The sequence below is a fragment of the Pteronotus mesoamericanus genome, unplaced genomic scaffold (genome assembly GCF_021234165.1).
Source record: "Pteronotus mesoamericanus isolate MK-2021 breed Mesoamerican mustached bat unplaced genomic scaffold, CSHL_Meso_final scaffold_651, whole genome shotgun sequence".
NCBI classification, from domain to species: Eukaryota; Metazoa; Chordata; class Mammalia; order Chiroptera; family Mormoopidae; genus Pteronotus; species Pteronotus mesoamericanus.
The window spans coordinates 21,600,030-21,624,709 of NW_026555325.1; the positions used below are offsets into that span (position 1 = coordinate 21,600,030).

The window sequence follows — 24,680 nt, forward strand, 5'->3', positions numbered from 1 at the left end:
CTACCAGGAGACAAACAAGAGAACGTTTACACCCCTCCTTATCACCCCTCTACTCTTCCTGGGTTGGCTTTTTAGGGTCATGCCGGCCCTTCTGGTTGAAGTTCTGTCTCCCACCTGTTTTGCAGGCTGTGTTGTAACTGATTTCAAATTGGGCTGTTCCCCTCCCCCAGGTTTCAAGGAGGATTTTCTATTTGTGTGGCTTTAGGAACTTTAGGAAAGTTGCTAAATGTCTCCTGTACTGTGGTTTTCCTATGCTGTATAGTCCTACTCGTAACTTTTGAAACAGAGATGCCTACTTGCAGGGGTCTAGTCCAGTGGGAGGTTCCTGACGGGTAATTTTTGTTTCACTCATCTTTTATTTGCCTTCCCTATCTCCAGTGTGTAGCCTGTAGGAGGACTCAAATTCTTTCCTCCTTCCTTTAAGAGAGAGAATTGGCTGAGACCAATCTGCAGTCCCCCCTTTAAGTGAGCAGAGCGTGGAGGATTCTCCTGTGTATGCGCAGCTGCCCGCGGTCAGCGGTGGAGCAGGAACCCGCAGGGGGTCCTGGGTGGAATGGCTGCCGGCGGGGAGGGGCACTGAAAACTGCACTGGATCCTTTCTCTGTGCGTGTTGGAAATGCTCCTGCATAGGAGATGGGGTCAAGGTTAAAGAAACCTGTGAATTCTTGAACCGCCCATGTGATACGCAGGTGCGCTCTGCTGTCTGTGTGGTGAGGCTTGTTGGCAGGGCTCCCTGTTCTGCACTCACCCCTCCCGCCATGCCTTGCTCGTCCCATGAAGAACAGGGTTAGACACGTTGCCCCCCAAAACTTTGGGGGAATCCTTCCAAAGGCAAAGCTTCTCAGCGGGAGCCTGGCAGTGAGGTGCACAACAGAACCCACCATGAAGCTTTAAAAATGAGGACACCAAGAACCCCACAGGTGTGCTAAGTTAGAATTTTGCGGGTGGGGAGGGAGTCCTTGCTTGTTTGTTACTTTTTAAAGCTCCTCAAAAGGTGATGGTGTGTAACTACTTGAAAAATATTTGTATGTGGAGGAGACTTAAAAACAAAAACCTCTTTCTTAGCCTGCGCAGATGTTTGGGGGGAATTCGTTTTGAACTCTCCTAACTAGTTTAACCAGTTTATACTGCCAACCCAAACATTCCCTCCTTGTGCCATAATTTGCATTGTAGAGCCATTTTATAACTTTAATTTAAAATTGCCTGTGACAACACTTTCTATGGTTGTAAGTATACAAGGACATTGAAGGACAATTTACTGTATTTAACAAGAGCTTAGGCTTATTTAGAAATCCAGGTGGGAATCTGCTTATGTGGAATTTTACCAAAGTATGCATAGATTTGCATATTGAAACCAAAGCCTCTGACCTGTGGTAACACATTTCTGAAAGTAACATTGAAATAGCTATTTAAGTGTATCGCCCTTAGAGATTTGTTGGGCAGGAAATTTGTTTAGTAAGTTATACCCTTTTTTTTTCCCCTCCAGTTTTTGGGTGGCAAAGAATTAGGTAATTTTTTTCTCCTCTGGGACCAACTTTAAGAAGGAGATAGGAGCTTAATGGGAAAGATAATTTTAAATGGTTTTTATGGGTTTTAACTGTCTCTTGCAAATTTCCTTTCTGTGAAAGAAAACTCTGCAGCCCATTGTTCTGTGAGGTTTTAATAATATGGGTTTCAAGGAACATAAGTTTCTATTTTGAAATCAAAGAATTTTACCATTTAGGGACTTTACACAAGACCTGTCATTTGGTTTACGATGCCTCAACTTCACGAAACTGCTCTTGTTAAGGTCACAAGTGGCCTCTTCTAGGATTTTTTTTTCCCTTTAGGGGAAGGGAGGGAGAAAGAGAGGGAGAGAAACATTGATGGATGAGAGAAACATTGATCTGTTGCCTCTTGGGTGCCGCCACCCAGGCATGTGCCCCGACCGGGAATAGATCTGGTAGCCTTTCGGTTTTGGGTTTGCAGGATGACGCCCAACCACTGAGCCACACCGGTCAGAGCCTGATAGGATTCGTGACATGACTTTCTTACAGCATTCCTTGTTTGCAACTTTCTCCTCTAGGTTCCTTTTCACCGTTCTTGACTGCTTTTCTTCTTCCATACCTTCCTGGGTCCTGCTGTGTCTGCCCTTAAATGTTCTGTTTCCTGGGCTTTCTTCCTTGGTGCTTTTCTTTAGTTCGCTCAGCCTCTTTGGGGGACCTCAGTACTTCCATGACCTCAGCTCCCACCCACATATTAATGGCCTTCAAGTCTCTCTCTGACTTCACCCCCATCTCAAACAATCTTTCAGGCCTTTCTGCTTGGATGACTCATATGTACTTTTAACTTGCAATAGCCAAACTGAACTCTTTTCCCTCCTAATTATTGCCTGCTTCCTGCCCCCCACCCCTCCAAAAAAATCCCCTCACCCCCATACTTCTGTCTGCTTTCCCACTTTGGTCATTGGCGTTATTCAAGCCAGAATTGTGATTCATCCTTCATCCTCCCTCAGTCAGCCCCATATTTTAATTGGCGATTCAATCCTATCATTTTAATGTCCTAAATAAGAAAGGAAAAGACTCTTTCACTGACATTATTATGGGCTTTAAAAGTTGCACTTGGGCCTATATCAGCAGATCTAATAACAGACAATTTTGACTATTTATGTCATATACATTTTATGCTAGGCATAGTCCTAGGTACATGTCATATGTTTATTTCTAATTTTCATAACTATTTTGTGGTGTATCACCTCTGTTATAAATGAGGAATCTAAGGTTCATAGAGATGACATTATAGGCCCACGATCAGAGGCCGTGTAAAGCACAGTGGAGTTAGGATTTGCGGATTTTAAACCTATGGGTTGGTCTGCCTGACTCCAAAATAGTCTTGCTTCATTCCCATAACACCACAGCGCTATTTGAGACCTCTGGTTGAGTAGGTTGTCTTTGTTGAGGGGAAGGAACTGGGTCTTATTCATATGTGTGTGTCATGTTATATATATTTTCTTACATAGTAGGTACTAAGGACAGGATCCTTAATGGCAAAGCTATGGTCTGTATCTTTATCCGGGTTCAATCCCTAGCTCTATTAGCTGAGCATTAGCTGGATCACCTGAGATTAAGATGGTGGGATCATGCTGTGTATCCTCAGAAGGTTTTTTATGATAATCAGAAGGGATGGCATAAGGGAATGTGCTTTAAAGTTCAAGGCTATTTTTGGAAGTCAATAATTGGCCAGCTCAGATGAGTGTCTCCCTCCCCCCCACCCCCAATACTAATGATACCTTGTAAAAGTATAAACTCTCCTGGATGTCTGATCATGACGACTGAATCATACACCTGCTAGCAGTAATAAAGGCAGAAAAGGGTCTGTCAGGTAAAGACTTTGTTAATAAGGAATATGTAGATCTCATTTTTATCGGATCTGAGTATAACTATTTTAGAACAGGTAAGGATATAATCTACAAAAACTAGAGAGTTCATATTTAGGTGTAGGCAGGTAAATTAAAGCAGTCTACTGATGTTTTCTTTATTCTGTTAAATTGGTCATGATGGGGGTAGATTTGAGCACATTTTGTGCTGTACTGAAAGGAACCCTAAATGGTGGCACAGAATACCCTGTACATTGTTTCCTCCTAGATCTCTCCTTGGGGCCCATCCTGGGAAGAAAACATTGTTTGTTTTCCTTCATAGTTCTCCCCTTTCCATCATGTTATGGTAACAGTTTGTCTGAGGAGAGGGTCCCCTTCAATGAATATATAAAACCAATTTGTTACTGTGGAATTTGGAAATCATATAACCTTTCTAAGTCTCAATTTTTTTTCTTTTTTACAAAATTGCCCTACAAATTTGGGGTAATGCTGTGTATTTTACAGGGTTGTCTTAACTGCCCAGCGACAGAGATAATGTACCTGAAGATGGTGGGTCTTTGGTGAGTAGTCGCTATTACTGGCCACATTTAGTTATCACAGGCCTGCATTTTCAGATTTAATAAGGTTAGTGTCCGAAGGAACGTTTCAGGAAGAATTCATTCCTGTGAGGTGGAAAGCGAGTGTCTGAAGCAGTGGGTTTTGGGGCTGTGGACCCTGAGGAGGAGCCTTATCATCAGCTGGAACTTGTTAGAAATACAGTTTCAGCTTCATTTCACACCTGAAAATCAGAGCCTCTGGGGATGGGGCCCAGGAACCTGGCTTGACAAGCCCTGCAGGTGATTCCGATGCCCTTTACCTGGGCTGAAGTGAGAGGAATCGGCGGCAGGCTTTTGGGTTAGCCCAGTAAGCTAGCAAAGGCCGCGCCAGAAGGGTGGGAGGGAGTGGAGAGGAGAGGAGATGGATTTGTGAGACTTAGTAACTTGATGGATGTTCGTTGGACAAGGACAGAAGCCTCGAGGATTTAGAGGCCTTGGCTCTGGTGGCCTAACGGGGGTTGCTCAGCCGCAGCGACCTGGAACCCAGGCCGGCGAGTCGGTCTTGGACATCACGGGAAGAGGCAGAAGAGCCCTTCGGGACATGCTGAGTTTGTGTTGCCAGGGTGGGGGCCAGCAAGGGAAGCAAGCGCTATCACTGCAGCACAGCCCAGACAGTGGGGAGACGGGTCTCTGAGCTGCCCTCAGAGGGGCAGCAGTTGAAAAACGTGGTTTTAAGATAATTTTTTCCAAAGAAAATGGTACAGAGGAAAGAGAGCCAAGATTGAGTGCTTTGAAATTGTATATTTGAAGTTATGGCATCCAGTTTCCCTTTCAGAAGGATAAGTATAAATGTTTAGGAGTATGTGGTGATGCAGTTGTAAATAAAACCGAATGATCACAGTAACGTTGGAATTTTGTCACAGTGTTGTCTGTAGGCCCCAAGTTTGTGCGATGGAGGCTGGTCTTGTACATCATGTCATCTTGGGATCCAGGCTAAGTGTGCCCAAGTCAGGGTTCTTGTGTGTTTTTCTGCAAGAAAGACAGTGGAGTGTGGTGGTCAGAGGGAAGGTGGCCTGGGGTAGGGCTGCTGAGATTCTCTAAGTCTCAATTTCTCTCTGTCAATGAAGCCAGTTATAGCTCCCACCCCCTTCTTACTGTGAGCACTAAACAAGATACCTCATGATGAAAACCTAACGGTGCCTGCCTCAGGGTGCATTTGTTTCAACCTCCACTGGTATTTTCATGGTGGTTTGTTGGACTTGTGGAGTAAATTTAGGTCTTCTATTTGTAACAGACTTACAGTATTAAGAGGAGGTAATTATCAGAAGTCATAATATAACTGAGTTGGAGATGAAATGTCTTTGTGGTTTTCAGTGAATTATCAGTACATTGAAATGTGGGCTTCATTAGTTTTGTGACAAGGCAGAAGGAAATTGTCTTAGGAAGTTGAGTACATAAAAACAAGGACCAGATATTTAAAAAATTATTTCATATCCAGCTTTGTTGCAGACTCCCATATTTTGTTGTACAAGAAAGATGTTACATTGAGACCACGAAAACTTAATACATCTGTGCAACATCTTCATTATATCTAGAATAATTTCACATCCACTGTCTGTGATTCAAAGACATTGAAATAAAAATATGTGTTCCTCTTCTCCACTGGGTTTTAATCGGGCTGCTTTTCCTTAATGGAAGGCATTTGGACCACACACTTACATGTAGGAAACAACTTTGTAGCTGTGCTACATGTACATGTATAAGGAAACGTTTCAGTTTGGAGACTGTTGCTTCTGAAACTCACCCCCCCACCCCCAACTGGAAGAAAAACGAGCTGAGTGCACATGGACATGCATGTGTGGTTCCCGTGCCACGTCACAGTACCAATTTTGGTCCTTAGCCCTGAGCTGTGTTTCATTCCATCTTTATGTATTAAGAGAAGGGGTGACAGAATCCAGGATCAAAGGTTTCGCTGCAGAGTTACTAAGGACTTTAATTGAACCTTTCACTGGGTTTTATAGAACAAAAAACCTGATGTCCATACAGGGCATGTCACGTAACTTCAAGTGTAAAGCTTGAATGTCATAGGTTTGATTTAAAATTCAATGGAACTCCTAAAAATAACATTTGTAATCCTGACGCATAGGAATTAGTTTGTAATTCAAAATTCAGTTGGAATGTTCTTTTTGCTGTTGGGCCGTGTTTGAATGCCTTCAGTTTAGTGTACACAGCTACCATCCCAGCTCTTCTAGAACTACACAAGGCTTGCATCTTTCTGGGAAATTTGGCGGCTGCCACGGCTGAAACTGCGAGCCAGACTTAGGTAATTTTATGAGTCTAGGAAAAGTCTTACGCTCTTGCAGCTGTTGTTGTAAGTCCTAACCATGAAAACAAAAACCGTCTCAGTTACCCAGGAACCATGAGAAACTGGCAGTGGCCCAATGCAAGTTCATGTATTTTGGACTCTGAATTATATTTATAAATCAGGGCATCCCCTGATTTAGGGCACGCAGCTGGGAAATGGCCTGACTGTAGGAGAGGCAATGGGGGCAGGAGAAGCCAAGCCCGTACTACCACCCTTGCTAGGAAGTCTGATCCAATTAATAGCTGGATCTTAAATGCTTTTTAAAAAGGTAAGGAGAGCATCCAAGAAAGCAACAAAACCAATAAAAAATTATACCAGTCCAAAGTATTTACCCTGGCTTTCCTGTTTTTGTATATTGTCTCACCGAAAATTTCCCCAGGTGATTCTCCTTCAATGCCAGGCTCGTTACTGTGGGTGAGTTTGTAATTTGGCGGTGATGGACATTCTTGTTAAACAGAACTTTTACAGACTACTCTGAAGACTAATCATAGGACTTGGCACTGGGTTGCTAGGAGCAGGGCATATGTGGAATACCCAGTCCTGCCAATGTTTGCCAATCAGTAAATTACTGCTTAATGTTCAGAATTTCAGTGGTTCTGTGAGCTGGATAAAACTGAGCTATTAGCAGAGCTCTTGGCAGGTCTGAGTAATGGTTCCATTGAGTCTGACTGTGATTGCCCAGGTCCGGGCCTCTCGCCCCTGGGGTCGTTAGATGGCCTTCAGGGGTTCTGTGAACTTGGATGGGTGGGAAAAATTTTACACCTTCATTGTTACTGACCTCTAACCAAAAAAATGTGGCTTTCTGTTCAGTCATGCAAGTGGGCACCAAACCATGTACTCTCAGTAGCACTGTGGCTTTGGCACATAGAAGTTATAGATTTTTATATCACATTGTTGGAGATTAAACTATCGTTTCTGCCTATCTCTGCTTAGAAAACTACCATAGCTATTAGACCCGCAGCTGTACCTTGTATTTTATGCATTAACAAGCACATTACTGTTGTCACAGATTTGCTTTTTAAATAGTATTTTGATATCTGTGTTTCAATATAATTGGATTTTTTGGGGGGAGTAGTCATATTTTCAATGTCAAAGTCATTTCTAAGCATTCTGATTAGAGGGTCTAGATTGCTGAAGCAGTTCATGTCACTTAAAAGGTCACACACTCTTGCTTTGGTGGCACCCTTGTGTCTTTTCCATCTTGCTTTGAGACTGGTTTTGTTAACATAAAAAAAAAAAAAGAGAGAGAGAGAGTCTTAACATAGTTAGCTTTTGTTTCTTGGCATGACGTATCTTTGACTTTTATCATCTGGGGCTCTGGTAGTCCCCATTTTGGAGCAACTAGAGTAAATTAAAAAATAAAGTCACTGCCCATTCCCACGTGGCTTTTCTCGCAGGGCCCCATGCCAGTCCCTGTTACACCTGCTTCCTGCACCCGAGTGTGTCTGGCTGAGAATGGTTTCGCCTAAAATTTCAAATTATTTGCTTTAGCCATAGGAAGAGATGATGCCGTGTGGTTTGTATAGATTCAATTCAGCTCTTCACTGCAGGCATACCCTTGTTTATATGCAGAACTTGGTGCTGGAGGTTAAAACTTGGTTATGTCCACTGGACTGTGTGAAACTGCCCAAAGAAACAAAGAAAATTTGGGCAACAGGCCATTCTCTGCCCCATCCCGTTACCTTTTAATAAGCCTCAATGCAATCCACGTCGTAAGACACGGGTGGTTTTTGGAGCTCCTCTTGAATAACATAGTTCTTAACCTTCTGAGTAAGTGTTAGGAATAGGGGGAGCGTTGCTCATGTGAGACAGAGATCTCTGCCCCAAATTGTCTTCCCCTGTGAGCTCACAAGAAGCTCGCCCATTTTAGAATGTATTTTGTCGCATGATGCCTCCAGGTCACACATTCACAACAGTGTAATTTGAAATAACTCTAATAAGTTGGATGCCTGACAGACCTTACGGAAATGGTGTTTTTCAATAAAGGTAAATTCCCTTTTTACGCAGAGATTTGAGGCATGGGATGCTACTCCTGGGGTGGAGGGGTGTGTCCGAAGATGATTTCTTGTTTTCCTACATGGAAATTTTGTCTATGTGTGACCAATTCACCAGGTCCCTGGGAGCCAGTCTTTCTCTTTTTTATCCAGAAAAGGAGGCACAGAATACAGACTGTGTGGTCAGGCTCTGGGTCAGACTGTCTGGATGGGCACCCCAGCTCTGTCTTTATGAGCTGTGTAACCCTGAGCATGTCACTGGCCTTTGTAGACTGGAGATACATATAGTACCTCTGCATAGGGTGGATGTAAGGATTGAATGACTAATGCTTAGCGTAGGGCCTGGAATATAGTTAGTGGTAAGTGATGCTGGCCACACATTAGAGTCACTTGGGGGAGTTATTTAAAAAAGAAAAAAAAATACATGGGTATTGAGAACTTCCATCCTAGTGACGTTAGGGCCTGGGGAGGTTATAACCTTGTTCAGAGCATCATAGCAAGTCACTGACAGAAGTAGAGGAGGGGTTTTGATGTCTTATATTCTGGGGCTTTAAGAACGATCCATCTGTCAGCTACATAAATAAGCAAGAGATCTTTCTGTAATGAATAGCTGCCTTTCAGCGGGCATCTTTGAAGTTGTCTGACCTTTTTCACTTTGAGGCCAGATGCAGTGCAATTTTAAAAATTTAATTTCTTTAGATTTATAATACCAGACTTCATTCCACTGGCATTGATTGACTGAGTGCCTTTTAACACTTTTTGAAAAATGGACTTTCTGACATGCCGTCAAGGTCTCTCTTCCTTTCAGACTCAAGGCCTATCACCTGTGCCATAGACTCCTCCAAAGGGCTGCTGTGATTACAGTGGTCTCATGAACAAGAAATAAAGTTTCCTCCTTAAAATTATAACACCTACAAGGGGAAGAGATCTGGAATTGTCCAGTCAAGTAGGAAAGGGAGCAGTATTTCCATCAGCAGAATCCGTAGAAGGCTAAACCACTTGCCCAAAGTCATTTTCTTTACCGAAAGCCTTGTACCTCTGTTTGGAGAGTCGTAGTTGTTACAAGTCAAGAAGGTGGTCAGTGTAAGTTAAAGATCATAGCTCGGTGGTGTGATATAAGCAGAAAACACAGCAGGAAGGAGAAGGGAAAAGAGAAGAGAATATAATCAAGTGTGGTTGTTATGGAGCTAAAAGACATAATGATGGTTGGGACTTAGGTCTCGGTTGCTGTAAACCTTACACCCGGGAGCACCCTGTGGCCCTAGTCACACCCTCCCCAGAGCTGGGCGGGAGAGGATAGGACCACATTCAAAGACTGGGATTCACCTTAAACCCTAGATGGTTCTCCTTGAGCTTTTGGCTGTGTGGCCTCCAGGGCCCAAAGCTGACGTTCGCTTTTTCTCAGCCTTCCTTGACTGGGTCCGTAACAACTACACCATCACCCCCATGCAGCAGCTACCCTGTTTTTGAAGCTTGTATTTTGTGCTCTCCTGGTCCTCTCTCTCTCCCCCGACCCCAAGTTCATTGAGGATTTTGGAGGTGGCTGCTCAATGCCTGATCTTTCAAGTCAGCTCTGGGTTCTAGTTCCAGCTCCACCTTTACTCATCGTGGGACTTAGGGGAAGTTGTTACTCTCTCTAAACTTTTGTGTGCTTTTTTTTTTTATCTCTAAAAAGAAAAGAGTCAACTATTTCATAGATGATTTTTTGAGGATAAAATGAGATTATATATGTATGTAAAACTCTTTATCTTACCTGACGTTTAGTAAACGCTTAGTAAACACTAGCTATTAGGATACTGGTTGATATCTCAGATCCTGCCTCTTGCATTACCTTCCTAACCAAGAATCAAGTTCCTTGACTTCTTTGCTTTCAACAACCATCACTTGAGGACATTCTACTGCACCAAACTATGGTATTAACCATCGTGCAGACTTTGTCATTGTCCAGAATTGTTCCCTATCTAACATTTTCAAGTCGATTTAAAAAGACCAGACTTCTTCATTGACTTAGCCTGGTTTTGTTTGCTCTTTGATCTCCCGATACCATCCCTGTTCTCTCTTGGTGTCACACCTCTTAAAGGCTTCACTCTCTTCCTGTTCAGCTTTGATTCCTTGTGCTGTTCAGCTTTGATTCTTTTTGTTCATTGTGCATGAGCCAAATAATTTTGACTGTAAACTTGAAAATTAGTTCTTGGTACCAGAAGAATTCTTCAACTGTGAGACTTGTCATTGGTTTCGATTTCCCTTCCATAATAACTCTGCTACTCATTCATTTTATGAGATTTTTTTTTTTAAGCATTTGTGGTACCTTGTAAGGTACATTGCTAGGTGCCATGGGGATTTGTAGAGTCAACATTTTTCACTGTGATTTTAAATGATAACCATGTATCAGTACAGAGCAGAATATGGTATTACAGACACCTTTTGACTACACTGGGCCATGAAGGGTTTATGGAGAAGATAGTATGAAAAGTTGGACTGCCAAGCCCTGACCGGTGTGGCTCAGTAGGTTGGGCATCCTCCTGCAGAGCAAAAGGTCGCTGACGTGGTTTCCAGTCAGGGCACATGCCTGGGCCGCAGGTTTGTCCTGGCTGGGGTGCGTGCAAGAGGCAACTAATCGATAGTTCTCCTGTACATTGATGTTTCGCTCCCTCTCTTTCTCCCTCCCTTACCCGCACTCTAAAAATAAATAAACCTTTAAAGAAAAAGTTGGACTGCCAAATCCCTTCACAATATACAAAAATGGCTTTTGCAGCCAGAAGGAGGTACTTTCTTCATATTTTCCTCCAAAAGTGAAATTTCCTTTTTGCCAAGTAGTATTCAAAATGAGAAGTTCACTAAACAAGATTATATATAATCATTTTTCAGCAGCTTAAAATACCAGTCTAGAGGAATCAGATTTTTTTAAAAACATTTTTCCTGAAAGAATTTGTATATCTCCCTACAGAATATTTTAAATGTAGGTTGAAAGTGATTTTAACCTAATAGGAAATTTTCACTTAATTTTGTGCACCAGAACTAAAAACAGTTGAGTTCAAACTTCCTGTTCAGAACACTTAAATTTATACCACTTGTGACTATAAATTTACTGTGCTTTTTAATAACTCACACTCAAATTTGAAGTCATTTTGCCCAAGACAAACCTAACTGAAAGAAAAGAGCAGGAGAATTAGAGGTACAATTTGTAGAGTGGGCTTGAATAAAGAAGACCAAATGGTTAGGCCTGTGTGTCTTAGGGAGTGAGTGATGCCGTATTTCCCAGCTCTACCAGTTAAACAAAACCAAAGGCTGATTCTTTCCTTATTATCATGATTGCTTTCTGGTTGCTTCATCAAGAGACCACTCTTCTCTCTCTCATCTTTTCTGGACAAAGCATCTGAGTCCTAGAGAAATTCAGGGACTGGTTCCTAGTCACGGTGCTAAGGCCAGAGCTATGGGACTAGGTCTCCTGATTCCTAGGCTTTTTCTACTTTAGGAAAAAAAAAATGTGAGAGAAACCTCCTGGAATTTCAAGTATTCATCAAGGGATGGTTTTTCCCCAGTCTCATGGGACCTCTGAACAAATGTTGAGATATGGCTCTTGCTTTCAGGATGCAGTTTCCCGTGAATTTCCAGACAACAGCAAAGTGCCCACTCTGGCAACCCCCACCCCTTTTTTTTCTCCTTATGTGATCTCTATTCTACTTTGTTTTCTCTTATTTGCTCTGTTCTGTTTTATTTATCTTGTAGGCAGCTTCAACCCCCAAGTGCCACCACTTACATCCTTTCTTTTGATAAACATTAAAGATTGCTAATGCAAAGAAATGTTCCAAAGGTAGTCAGTCCATGCAGAAGACATGATGATAGTAAGGTCTCATACCTTACAATGTGCAGAAAAATTTTGAGTTCCTAAAATTGAGGATTTTTTTTAATCCTCACGTGAGCATACATTTATTGATTTTAGAGAGAGAGGAAGTAGGTGGAGGGGGGAGAGAGAGAGAGAGAGACAGAGAAACATCAATGAGAAACACCATTTAGTTGCTCCCATTTGTACCCCAACTGGGGATTGAACCTGCAGCCTAGGCATGTGCCATGACCAGGAGTCCAACCTGCAACCATTTGATGTATGGGACGATGCTCCAACCAACTGAGTCACCCAGCTAGGGCAATTGAGTGTGTTTTTGATGTCTTTCCCTTCTCTGAAATAAAAATATTTCTTAAAAATTATGTACATCTTAGTTTCTAGTGTTTTCAATGTGTAAAAATGGCTACTTTGGCTTTACTGATTTTTTTTTTTTTTTTTAAAAAGGGGCTCCTTCAGAGACAACTTTGCTTTGAGGTCAGATGGATGGCTTGATGGGAGAAGCTCCCTCAGCTGGAATGTGCACAAAGTGTGTGTTTATTCAGGATAACTAGATAATATGATTTCATCATTACCTTGAGATTTTAAGATTAATTCAGGTGCAGACATTAAGAGATACTATGAAAGCCTTTTCTTCCCCTGTCTCCCATTGCCTGATGACACGTGGATTTAACCGAGTTTTCTTGCGTTCCTAGTGAATGAGAAGATATATAGGAATGTTCTTTGTAGATTATAAACTACTATAAATGTTTGTTAATTGCTCGATTTGGAAGAAATCACTCATCTGTGTTCATTGTAACCTAGTTAAATCTGTCAAAAAAATAATACTGAGAACAGAGTGGGTGTGAAGCCTGTGTTCTGGCCTCTGTTTGTATCTGTTAAAGAATTAACATAGCTCCTGCCCTCAGCTCACAGATTCAACTTGAAGTTGTATGAACAGGCAGTGTGGCACTCCAGAAGAGGGATATTTTTATTGCTTTTGTTATCCTGTGATTTCAGACAAGGTGGCCATTGTTTTACAATAAGTACCATGGTGATTGCCAGTGGAATACATTTTGTCTTGTATTGAATTCTTCTCACTGTTTTACCATTTTATCTAGGGTGATTTTTGTTATGTTTTATATACCATGGTAATCACTGTAGAATTTTGACATATAACATGGAGACATTGTGCCTATCCCCAAAGACTTTATGTGTTACAAGGGAAATCCAAGAAGTGAAAGTAAGCTTGATGGTTGGTTTAACTTCTGGGGATTTTAATATGAAGACTCTGTGGCATTTGGGAAACTTAGATGTTTGACACAAGGAAACTCGGTTGACTTCAGATCACAGATCTTCAAAGGGTAATGTCATATACTCATATTTTATTTTCTCTTAAATGAATACTATAGGAAAATCTCTCCCGTTAGTTAATTTCAGTTGTGGTAACCTAGAGGCTGGTCATTCCTCTTTCTCAAATGTGTATAATTTAAAGAAATTACAGCTGAAGTTTTGTATTTTTTCAAAGATTAAGTGTTCAAATCCAACCTTTTATTTGTACTACTTGCTGTCATAGAGACTCAGGTTTTATGGGGGGAAATTGAGAGATTCCATTTGGCTAGTATTTATTTGAATTGAACCTGTGCATTTTGGTCTATAATATATTTAAAGTGAGAAAAAGATATTATCTCTTATGTTTAATCATGCAATGTTTGTCTCGAAGTCCTTACCACAGGTGCTGTCCTCAAGTAGCCACTTGATAGCTTCTGGTCATTCTTTTACAGTGTGTTGGGCTTGTCATTTAATCAGCTGGGTCTGAAGGACTGTGTCAGGAAAGTGGGTTTGCATCATTTCTATTTTGACCTACTTCTGTGGCAGGACAGCGCTCACCCTTTATAGGGGAAAAATGACAGTAGAAGTTGAGGTGGGAAGGGATGCGTGTATGATATGCAGAAGGTGTCATTCAGGGAGAGCCTGCTGGCTGACTTCACAAGACTGCATCATGGTGGCATTTACATTCAAGAAGTTACCACCGTCTTCCTTTTGGTATTCAGACTGAGGCCAGAAACTCAATATTCTCCAATAGATGGTACTTGGTAAACTGGCTCCCTTTAACAGAGCTCATGATGGCTTTTGTTTAAAGCCAGAACATCCATTTATTAATTTATTCCCAGACTATCTGTCAACAAGCCAGACAGTTGTGTTGGGTTGACTAGACCAGCACACTCCCTACTGTTGTTAGGCTGAGAAAGGAGCCAAATTATGAGGCGCTTTTCAGTGAGAACAGAATCAGGGCAAGGCAAAGTAGTTATGTGATGCCAAATGTTTAATAACACTGGGCTCCGAAAGCCTGATGGGTCCATTTCTAGAATTGAATGTGGGGTGTCTGTTTATAAGTATTGGGTCGGCTGATAAGTCTGTTATGTTTTTCCCGTAAAATAAAAAAACATTTTTCATTTTCACAAATAACTTCACTGATTCGGATATTTTGAGTCTGTCGGCCATCTCCTGCTATTGGCTGCTAGTGGGTAGAGGTCAGAGGTGCTGCTAAACATCTTCCAATGCATAAGACAGCCCCACAGCAAAGAATTATTTAGTCAAAATGTCAATATACCAAGAAATTTTGCAAACCACTTCGGACACATTTGATCAGTATAACACCTTCTTCATATATTGTGCAAATCTTTGTTTCAGTTGTGTTTTTACCTTTCTTGAAATGATAAAGCATAGTATGCTGAAAATGTTGCATATCTTTTCCAATGTTCGCTATTAAAATGGCTGCACAAAAATTCACCAACTTTGATTTTTTTTTTTTAAATGCACACTGATGTCACAGCTGTGACAATACAGTCTAACAAAATTGTTTCAAATGAAGTTAAAGACAACTAAGACCTCTGGAGCCATCGTACAGAACGCATGTAATGGACCTTTTGGCCAACCCAATACATAGTTACTATCAGGTGTGTCAGACAATCTTCTCTGGACTATATTCCGCCTATTATTATAGTTGCTTCTTTTGACCCGGCACCACCTTCAGATGGGCACTGTCTTTAGGTATATTGTTGAAATCAAATTCCAGTTATGTCTTTTGGTGTGTGGATGATTGGGACTCCTGCTGACTTCGTGTAGCTCCACATTGATCTGTGTTAATTTCAGGATTTCACTCACTGGGAACAGTCTAATTTTTTCCCTTTCAGCTTCTGTGGTGTGTACGTGCAGGGATTCCTTACTTTTGCACCCAGGTATAACCAGTTAGTTTCTCCAGGTCACAGTTTGAGTAACTATGAATTTAAGCGCTTTCCCTTGACTTGCTATTTATAGAGGAAAGCAGGAAACGGGGGTCGGGGGGCGGTGGCAGGGAGAACATTACAGCAAATATCTGATAGCCTCTTTCACTTTACTCAAGACCACTCATGTGGAAGACATGACTAACCTAAAAAACAGCTGAGCTCCTCCAGAATAGGCATACAGAGTGTCTGGGATGAGACGCCCAAGTCAGTGTCTCCTAGTGCTTGCCCTGTGGGGCGTATATTTCAAGTGGAACGATGAATGGGCTATGGGTTGGTGCCAACCCGGGTGATTCATCAGGATTAATTGGAAGAGTTCAAAAGGGACCTTGGATGAACTCTTCAATATTTTTCTTTGTTTTATTTTTAAAATATATAGTCTTTGCTAAGTGACAGACTCTGAAGGTTGGTTGATTTATTTGGAGACAAAAAATGCCTGTGCTTACTAGGCATCTATTTATTTATTATTTAATTTTGCCTACCGTCTTCACATCACAACATTCTGCCTTGTTTCTCGGAAGCGTGACTGGCACGAGAAGCTTGTGTTGCCACAGTTCCCTGTGGAGGCAGCCACGGCCCTCTTCCCAGCACAGTGTTTGCCCTTTAGGTGGAACCCAGGTCTTTTTACAAGGGTTCATTTAGGTAGCATTTTGAAAAAGAATGAGACTTTAAGCCATATCCCTCTTATGTGTAAAGACTTGTTGTGAAGATGATTTAACCCCAATACACTTCAGTATAGCTTTCTCCAAATCTGTGTAAAGTATTATTTCCCTAGTATATCTGTGGTTTATTTGTTTGTTGTTGAATTTTTCTTTTTGTGTCTGATCGGTGTTGCCCAAAGCTTTACATTGCTCTGAGGACAGAGTGGGGTCCCCCGGAAGGAAGGAGGAGGACCCTCGCCAGCAGCCTGCAGTTTGGATTCTGGCCCCGCTGTTAATTAGCTGCCTGACCCCTGGGCATGTCAGCCTCCCAGGGTCTCTGTGTCTTCATCAGGAAAACAAAGGGCCTAGAAAAATAAATACAGGCCCCGACCCAAAGGATAAGAAAGGTCACGCTGTGTACTTGCTATTGTGGGATTCTGTGAATGGTAGCACATTGGGACTTTTCGTGCCTCTCAGTGATCCCCACAAAACCTGTGCTTGAGCTGGGGTTGAGAGGTCATGCAGGGTGTTCCACAGAGGCCGTTTTAAGCATTCAGGCAAACCACACAGGTTTGGGAGCCCTGCAGTATGTAGGAGTTTCTCCCTCTGTCCCCACTCTCTCCTCTTCTCTTTCTCTATTCTTTTTCTTTTTCCTTTCAGGAGCAACCTGCTTGCTTTCTACCTTCCTCTTCTTAGTGCATTAGCGATGGTGTGATGGGTAACACAACCCAGTCCGGTTTGTTAAGTGTTTGGAGTTGTCCAGCCATCTCATCTCAGTTAGTGGAGGGAGGAGAGAGCCGAGGGAGACTGCCAAAGTGATGAAATAATGGTCCTTTTGTCTGTCTCCTGCTCTCGGGATGGTTTCAGGTTTCATCTTAGGCCTGGGCCATTGTGTTGTTTTTACATGCTCAGTACAACCCTGCTTAAAAATACAGCTGGTTTATTGAAAGGAATCTGCCCTAATGCCACTGGCCTGTTCTGCTTTCCTACCCATCCCCCAGAAGAGTCATAACTCTTTGTAGTAAAAACCCATTCAAGTGTGGGCTGTTTGATCACGTCCCCGACATCAGTTTTAAAATGTGTTCCCACTGTATTTATTTTGCAAATGCTTATAAGGTATGTTGCTTTCTGATAGTCTTCCAAAATGTTATCCTTGTGGTTATATAATCGGTAGCACCTGTAAAACATGTTGCCTTTGACCATGTAGCTTCCTTCTTAACCATTATCTTTTTGATTCTCTGTTTTAATGTTTTCTTTTGGTTGGGAGGACCCACATTGCTATGCCAGACACCTTATAGTAATGTGCCCAGATTTACCCTCCTTACTTTAATTAGATGTGGAATGCTGAGAATGCACTGTTGTGGGTTTTGTTTTGTTTTTTTTCTTTAACTTTTATAGTTAGTGAACTCGTGATCACTTCATTAAAAGTTACAAAACACTCCTTGCGTCTTTAGCATTTAGTTCCCCGTCTTTATTTGTAAAAAATTAATGTAAAGTTCAGGGTGCCTTTATATTATTCTAAATGATTTGTTTGTTTGAACACAAGTTACCACTTGTGTCAATATGCCAGTTATATGCTAGCTGACAGCTGTTCTCTCCCCTCCTTTTGTCTTCAGAAGCAAAGGGGTGTTGAAGATGTTGAAGGCTGTGCTGAAGAAGAGCCGAGAGGGAGGAAAGGGAAGCAAGAAGGAAACAGGTACGTGTATGGAACGAGCTGGGTGGAGCAAGCGTGGTGGGCGTGGGGCCTCAGGGCCCCGTTTCGCCTGCCCGGGCAGAGGTCACTGCTTCGGGAACGGGTCAGAGACGTGATATAGGTTAGAACAACAGCATACTGGAGCCCGTGGGAAACGAAAAACACTTCTAGATTTTTTTTATGAGAAGCTGACTTTGAAAATTGAGTTTGGGTTATGAACCAAATCCTCCCTTAGGAGACCTGTAAGGTTCATAATTCTAACAGGTCATTCAGATCCCGAGTTCAAGTTAAAGATGTTGTGGAATGGCACGTGTATCCTGGAATTTGGTTTCTAGGAAGCTTTTTCCCTTTGCCACGTGCAGTTGCATTTTATCTGTCTGACCAACGGCTGGCTGACTGGGCCTTGTCTTTTGAGGATCAGATGATCCCCTTAGCAGGTGTAGCCCCACTCAGTGCCAGCCTGCTGGTTTTCATGATGATGAGAGCTCCCTAACCGGGCTCAGGTTTCATTTCTGTTTGTAGAGGACTGGTACAGTGTGGTCGATGGCGCTCTCCATTCCAGTCCTTGTGATGGATCTTGTAAGGTTATTTTGCTGACCGCTCAGTGTGGTTCCGTTTCTCTTGCTAGAAAAACTACATATTGTCTACCTGTATTGAACAAATAAATCCTCTTAGCATGGATTAATTTCCCTGAAATGCGCCGTTTCACTCTAAATTCATGTCAATCCAGAGTTGGAGAATGGCTGGTTTTCCGAATTACTGTATATTGAATGACATTTCAGTTCTGATTTCTCTTAAAATACAAATAGATGTGCTTATTACCAAAATATCAGTGAATTATAGTTAACTCCTTAATTCAAGAGATCTTGTAATACTTTGTGATAATATTGTCAGTATCTGTTGTTTCTGTATTTACAGATAAAGTCGACTTAAAAACTTTCTGATTATGGAACCTAGACAAATTTCCTGTTAGTTATCCCTGAAACCAAATCTGCAAAATGGCAAACTTACCTTAAAAGTCCAGTCTTTGTGGTGAACTTGTTGATAAGATTCCAGTAGAAGCTTCTAATTAATGCCTGAATAAGCAGATACAAAGAAGAAACCAGTTTTTAATGATAGAAACAGGAGACCATAGTTAGCTCTTAACCTTAGAAAATCAACCCCAAGCTTTGAATAATTAATTAGAATTGTTACTATGGAGAATTTTCAGTTCACATAATTTCTATCTAGAGGAACATTCATCCTCTGTTGGGTCATGGCCAAAGCATCCTCCTCTTTATTTTTCTGAAAGCAGTTAAAAGGATATCCCCCCGCCCCCCCAGTTTTGTCTCATCTGACACTCATCCTAGGAACTTTGCTGTTTGCTACTTTAGATGCTGTTGTAATTTTCAGCATAGGGTTAGATCCTAAGTTTTCTGGCTAGAGCCACCAGCCAGTGGCCAGGGTTTCTAAGCCAAAACTCCACGCCCGGAAACAGTCTTTTACAACAGACCTATTGTCCTTTATGACCAGTCCAGACTGATGTGAAATAACAGTATATAAATGATTTTCAGCAGCCTGCATTTCAGATGGGCCAGAGGGTGCACATAGTTTACATTTGAAACTTTTAGTTGTAGAGTGTAATTTTGGATTTAATTCCCCCTTTGGTCTTTAAGAGTAACTACTGTTGTTTTTTGTTTTGGGGGTTTTTTTTGAATCATTTCTTTGCCCTAAGTCCTACACTATAGCTTTTCACTAATGCAAACCAACTTGAAAAATCAATGGGAACATTTCTCATAAAACATCTGTATGCTATGTGCCTTTTTCCTCTTAACTAGAACCCAGTTATATTAGTTGGGGAACAAAGCGGATGGAATTTTAAATCTTGAAGTTATATCACAGTATGATTGGGCAACATACTTGGAATTTGACCATTCATATGCTCAGCTCTGTGCCAACTCTCATTATATAAGTAAATCATAGCTAAGTTTCTCTGTAAATTGAAGCTGGCTAATCTACTGAGACTGCTCTGAAACTTGGGTAATAATATCTCCTGCAATATGGAAAAATTTTCCTCTACTGTTCCCAATTAAAAACAATCTTTGTTGCAAACACAAAGGAAAATTCATTGTTATATACTTAACTCTCATAGAAATTTAGAAAATATGTATGTCTAAAATACTGAGTTCTGCTTTTCCTGTCCTTTGTAAATTGTTTTTTTTTTAATAGACAATTTTGAACTATATTTATATGCTGAACCTATTTTAAGAATTTGGAAAATAATTACTGAGTTAAATTTAGCATTCTTAAAATGAAAGCAAGTATTTTTCACAAGTATTGAAAAGTTGTTATATCCTCAGCACCTATCCCTAAAAGAAGAAATCACATGTATATACTGTAAACTATTGGTAAAATGTTAGCAGGTAGTGAAATTCAAGTTATATTTATATAAAGATTTTTGAAATATTATGTACAGTGAGACATTAAATTATTGAAAGTCATTGCATGAACTCTTAAAAATAGCAGGAGCTTTTAAAAAAAAGATTTTATTTATTTCATTTTTAGAGAAGGGAAGGGAAGGAGAAAGAGAGGGAGAGAAACATCAATGTGTGGTTGCATCTTGCCCACCCCTTACTGGGAACCTGGCCTTCAAGCCAGGCATGTGCCCTACACTGGGAATCGAATTGGTGACCCTTTGGTTCACAGGTCGGCACTCAATTCACTGAGTCACACCAGCCAGGGCTGAAGGGTTTTTTTGGTTTGTGTGTTTGTTTGTTTTTATGATTATGCTTTTTTACCTAGGAAGTACTTACAGCCAAGCAAAAAGTGTTTTCTGGAGGCTATGCAGTCACACCAGAGAATGCAATATTAAAAACTTTAAAATGTGTTTTGGTAAAGTAAATTTACCTTGTTTTCATTCCATCAGGGCAAATGAACACTGTCTTTCTCTTGACTTTGAGTTGGGGGGTGGGCCTAAGGGTACAGAAATCAATATTAAACCATAATGAGGGGAGTATCAGATGAGGGCATTTATGTTTTCTCTCCATGCTGTTTTGTTAGGACCTTGATCTAAAACAAACAAATGAGGTGTTATCTTTATTTTGGAGCTCTCCAGAGAGGTCTACAACCTTCTACCATATGTCTTGTTATTTTATGTGACCTTTCTATCCCCAAATTTTCATGTTACTGTTATTAAACTTATTTAATTTGAAAATGAAATAGTTACTGCATTCTAAGATTGGGAGTATCCTGACACCATATGTGGACCTAATAACATTTAGAGGGAATATAAGAAGAAATTAACATCTTTTCTGTACAGCAGCACTGTTTAGAAAAAGAATAGGGAAAAAAGTCCCATTTCATAATAGAAACAAAAAATTTAAATATCCACCTAAGAAGAAATTGTCAAGCCTTATACTGAAGAAAATACTAAAACATTACTGAAGGTCTTAAAGGAAGACCAGAGTAAATGGAGAGAAATACCACATTCCTGAGTAGGCAAATTCATTTTTTTAAACCACTAGATCTTACAGAATTATCTGTGCATTTCATTTAATCCCAAATGCTATCCTGCATTTTCTGAAGATTTTATTTTCTCAGAGCAGTTGTAGGTTCACAGCAAAATTGAGAAGGAAGGTACAGAGATTTCCTGTATACTCACCGATTCCACTCATGCACAGCCTCTCCCATCATCAGCATCCCCCATCAGAGTAGGACATTGGTTACAACTGATGAACATCCATCAACGCATCATTATCACCCTGGTCCATAGTTCATATAAGGGTTCACTCTTGGTGTGATACATTATTTTGGTTTAGAGAAATGTATAATGAAATGTATCCACTGTTATTATATCATTGCTCCCAAAATCCTGTCTTTTTTTTTTTTAACACAGCATAACTTACAAATTTATCTGAAAGAGAAAATGCTTAAGAATAGCCAAGGAAAAATTGAATGTGTGGGTCAAGTGCATGTAAATGGTTGAGCCTGGTTTCCATGCCTGGGTTCTAGCTGCAAGAGAGGCTGGACAAGTGTGTATTTGGACTTAGCTTCTGTAGGGCAAGGTGGACTTTACCTCCCACCAAAATGTGCATTGCAGATGATTTTTCAGTTATAGAGATTAGGCACGTCCTCTCTACTTCAAAAACAAAGCACAGAGATCTACTACAGCTCAAAATACAGCTACTCCTTGGGGTGTCCAACCTTTTGGCATCTCTGGGCCACACTGGAAGAATAAGAGTAGTCTTGGGCTACACATTAATTACACAAATGCTAATGAAAACTTAAAGGGGGGAAAAAGATATTAAGTAAATTTATGATTTTGTGTTGGGCGGCATGCGGCCCACAGGCCACAGGTTGGACACCCTTATGGCTTAACTAGTGTTGTGGGCCTTTTTTTCCTATTGGCCTCCAAGAAATGAATGTAATTTTATCTAACATCTATGCTATAATCTAAGCTCACAGTTGATAATGTTTTTGTTTTTAACCCTGGAGATAATGGCATCATTTTGGAAATATTAGGTAAGACCTCCTGCCCTCCTAGAGAGGGTTGGTCCCCCCGCCTCTCTGTGCAGCCCTCCTCTTGCCGTCTGCCAGGCTTGAAGCCATAGTCCTTTGCCTCATACAACTCTCCTAGTTACTCCGTATTGGTGTGGAAGTAGCTTCAAGTTGAGGCAAAAGAGCAAAGGTCAGTGAAATTTTAATTGTGATCCTGCCTCAATTAAAATATAGACTGGTTAAGGAAAGGTTGCTTAATATACCAAAATAATTATTAGTCTTTTTCTTTCAGTTTAATTATGTTTTTTTTTTTTTTCCAAGCGGGGGGCCTTAGTTTGAAGCAATTTATTTTTTAAAAAAATATTGACCTTCACCTTTTCATTGTTAAAACCCAGCTGGTTGGCTAAATAGACTTGTGATGGTGTTAATTAAGGCACTGGATGGGTAGTCTCTGAGCTTGAATGTGTACTGAATTAATCTGTTAGTTTTGCATCTAATCCTTCACTTTGAATTTGTAGTAAAAGGAAGCTGTTTGCCTCTAAAGTTTAAAAGCCATTGATGTGATTGTTAAATGTGGTATTTTAAGCCATTCCAGGCTGCAGTCTGGTTTTCCGTGGTACCTTCTAAAAATGCCTCAATACAAACGATGCTTTGTTTTATCTGGAAAATATGAAGCTGCTTTTGATTATTCTGTGCTGCATTGCCCATTTTCTGTGGTTGTGGACTATTATTTAGGAATTCAGTGCAGTGACTGTCTTGCTGAGCTCTGGATATTTAGTATCTTGTTTTTAACTGACCCCAAAAATGTTTCCCAAGCAACAGAATATGCAGAAGTAATTCATTGTAAAGCTATTGTATCTCTCTTTACCAGGACATTGAAACAAATTTTGTAAAATATTAGGATGTGATTTAAAGATAGAATGGAACCCGGCTGGATTTTAGTAGGAGCAGGAAAGCTGTTTCCTTTGGATTGTTTGGTCCCTTTATCAGTTTTTATCAATTTTACATGTTATAAAGTCTAGAAAAAGGACACTTTTAGAATTAGAAGGTACAGAATTGAATCCTAGTTTGATAACCTCCCAGTTTATTTGAATTTAGACAAATTACTTAACTTAGCCAAGCCACTTTACAGGGATGTTGCTGGGATAAATAAGAGAACATCTTTGTAACATTGTCTCACTTAACATCTGGCTTCTGCTAGATATTGAGCAGAGCTTTGCCTTCTGGGGAAAATTGTATGGTACCTCAGAGGACCCTTCTAAACCTTCTTGTTCCTTCTCTGTTGAAGAAAAAGCATGAGTGAGCTCAGGCAAACGAGTATGTTCTAGAAGCTTCTTTCCGTGACTTCCCACCTCCAAATACTGATTCTGCCATCAGCCTTGGATACTAAAAGCTTTTTGGCTATCTGTACCCTTTTGCTCATAACAAAAGTGGGAAATCTCTGAATTGTTTGTTTCATGGAGGTTTATATTTTAAAACCATTTATTTTACCTTTTAGCCTATATCAAGTACATACTTGTGTTTTATCCTTTTTCTTTATGAAGTTAAACGGAAAGGCTTTTTGCCTTGCTCAGGAGATTTCAGGAGTTGGCTGGCAGCTTTAAGAATAGATTTCTAAGTACAGTTTATAAACTTTCTGAAATGTTTCATTTCAACACATTTTTAGTCAATGAAGTTCTTTCTTTGTGGAAACCCTTGTCCCTCATTCTCTCTGTAGCTTTCCCACAGGTTTTAGGGAAATCTAAAGGATGAAAGAGAAAAGGGAGGGAACAAACACTTACTGAGCATTTATCATGTGTCAGACACCTACATACAATGGACCAAACTGGTCCATCCTGAACCAGTTTCCATGCCTGTTTCCAGTGAGGGACATAATTAGAGAAAGCTCCGGACTGAGAAGAAGATGAAATCAAGACTCATCCTGTATCTTCCACTTTTTATGGCCAGTAAGACCTTCCAGCAAAGTAAGTCACAGCCTATCTGAATATCATAAAGGATGAGGCAAAATTCTCAACTCTTACTCACTTGGATACCGTTTTTGTATGTTATGTGTAAATGCAATAGGAAACTTAGCAGGGAAATATATAAATGAACACTTAAGAGTTCATTTTTTTGGTCAAATCTAATTTCTTTTCACAAATAATTTTTTTCATCAAAGCTGATTTTCTGTAAAAAACAAAGAAAACGAATGATCCTATTTTGTATAGCCCTCATTTTCAAAGAGCTTTGTCATGCATAGCTTCTTAATTCCCATTAAAAACATCCACATTTGAATTTTCATGTGACCTATTTTCATTTCCTAGAAGGGGGATTCCAAGGTTTTATTTCTATTCTACAGAAATATAAAAAACTTGGTTTCTTTGACTCTACCAGGAAATAGAGCTCCTGAGAGGGGAGGTGGTCTGCCAAAGATTTTTTACCTAGACTGAATTCTTTTCTCCATGAAGGATGATCTAAATTTATTATTCTTAAGGGGATGAGGGTGTTGACCTTGCACTTTGTTGTTGTCCATC

At 40.6% G+C, this 24,680-nt stretch overlaps 1 protein-coding gene across 1 annotated transcript in view; it reads left to right on the forward strand.

Moving 5' to 3' along the window:
- The window catches only part of TANC1 (tetratricopeptide repeat, ankyrin repeat and coiled-coil containing 1), a 215,809-nt gene that overhangs the window by 55,998 nt on the left and 135,131 nt on the right, over positions 1-24,680 (forward strand). The window contains exon 2 of the mRNA XM_054562425.1: positions 17,615-17,694. Within this exon, the coding sequence (XP_054418400.1) occupies positions 17,634-17,694 (61 nt within the window). The 5' untranslated portion in view covers positions 17,615-17,633. The remainder of the gene's footprint in view (positions 1-17,614; positions 17,695-24,680) is intronic.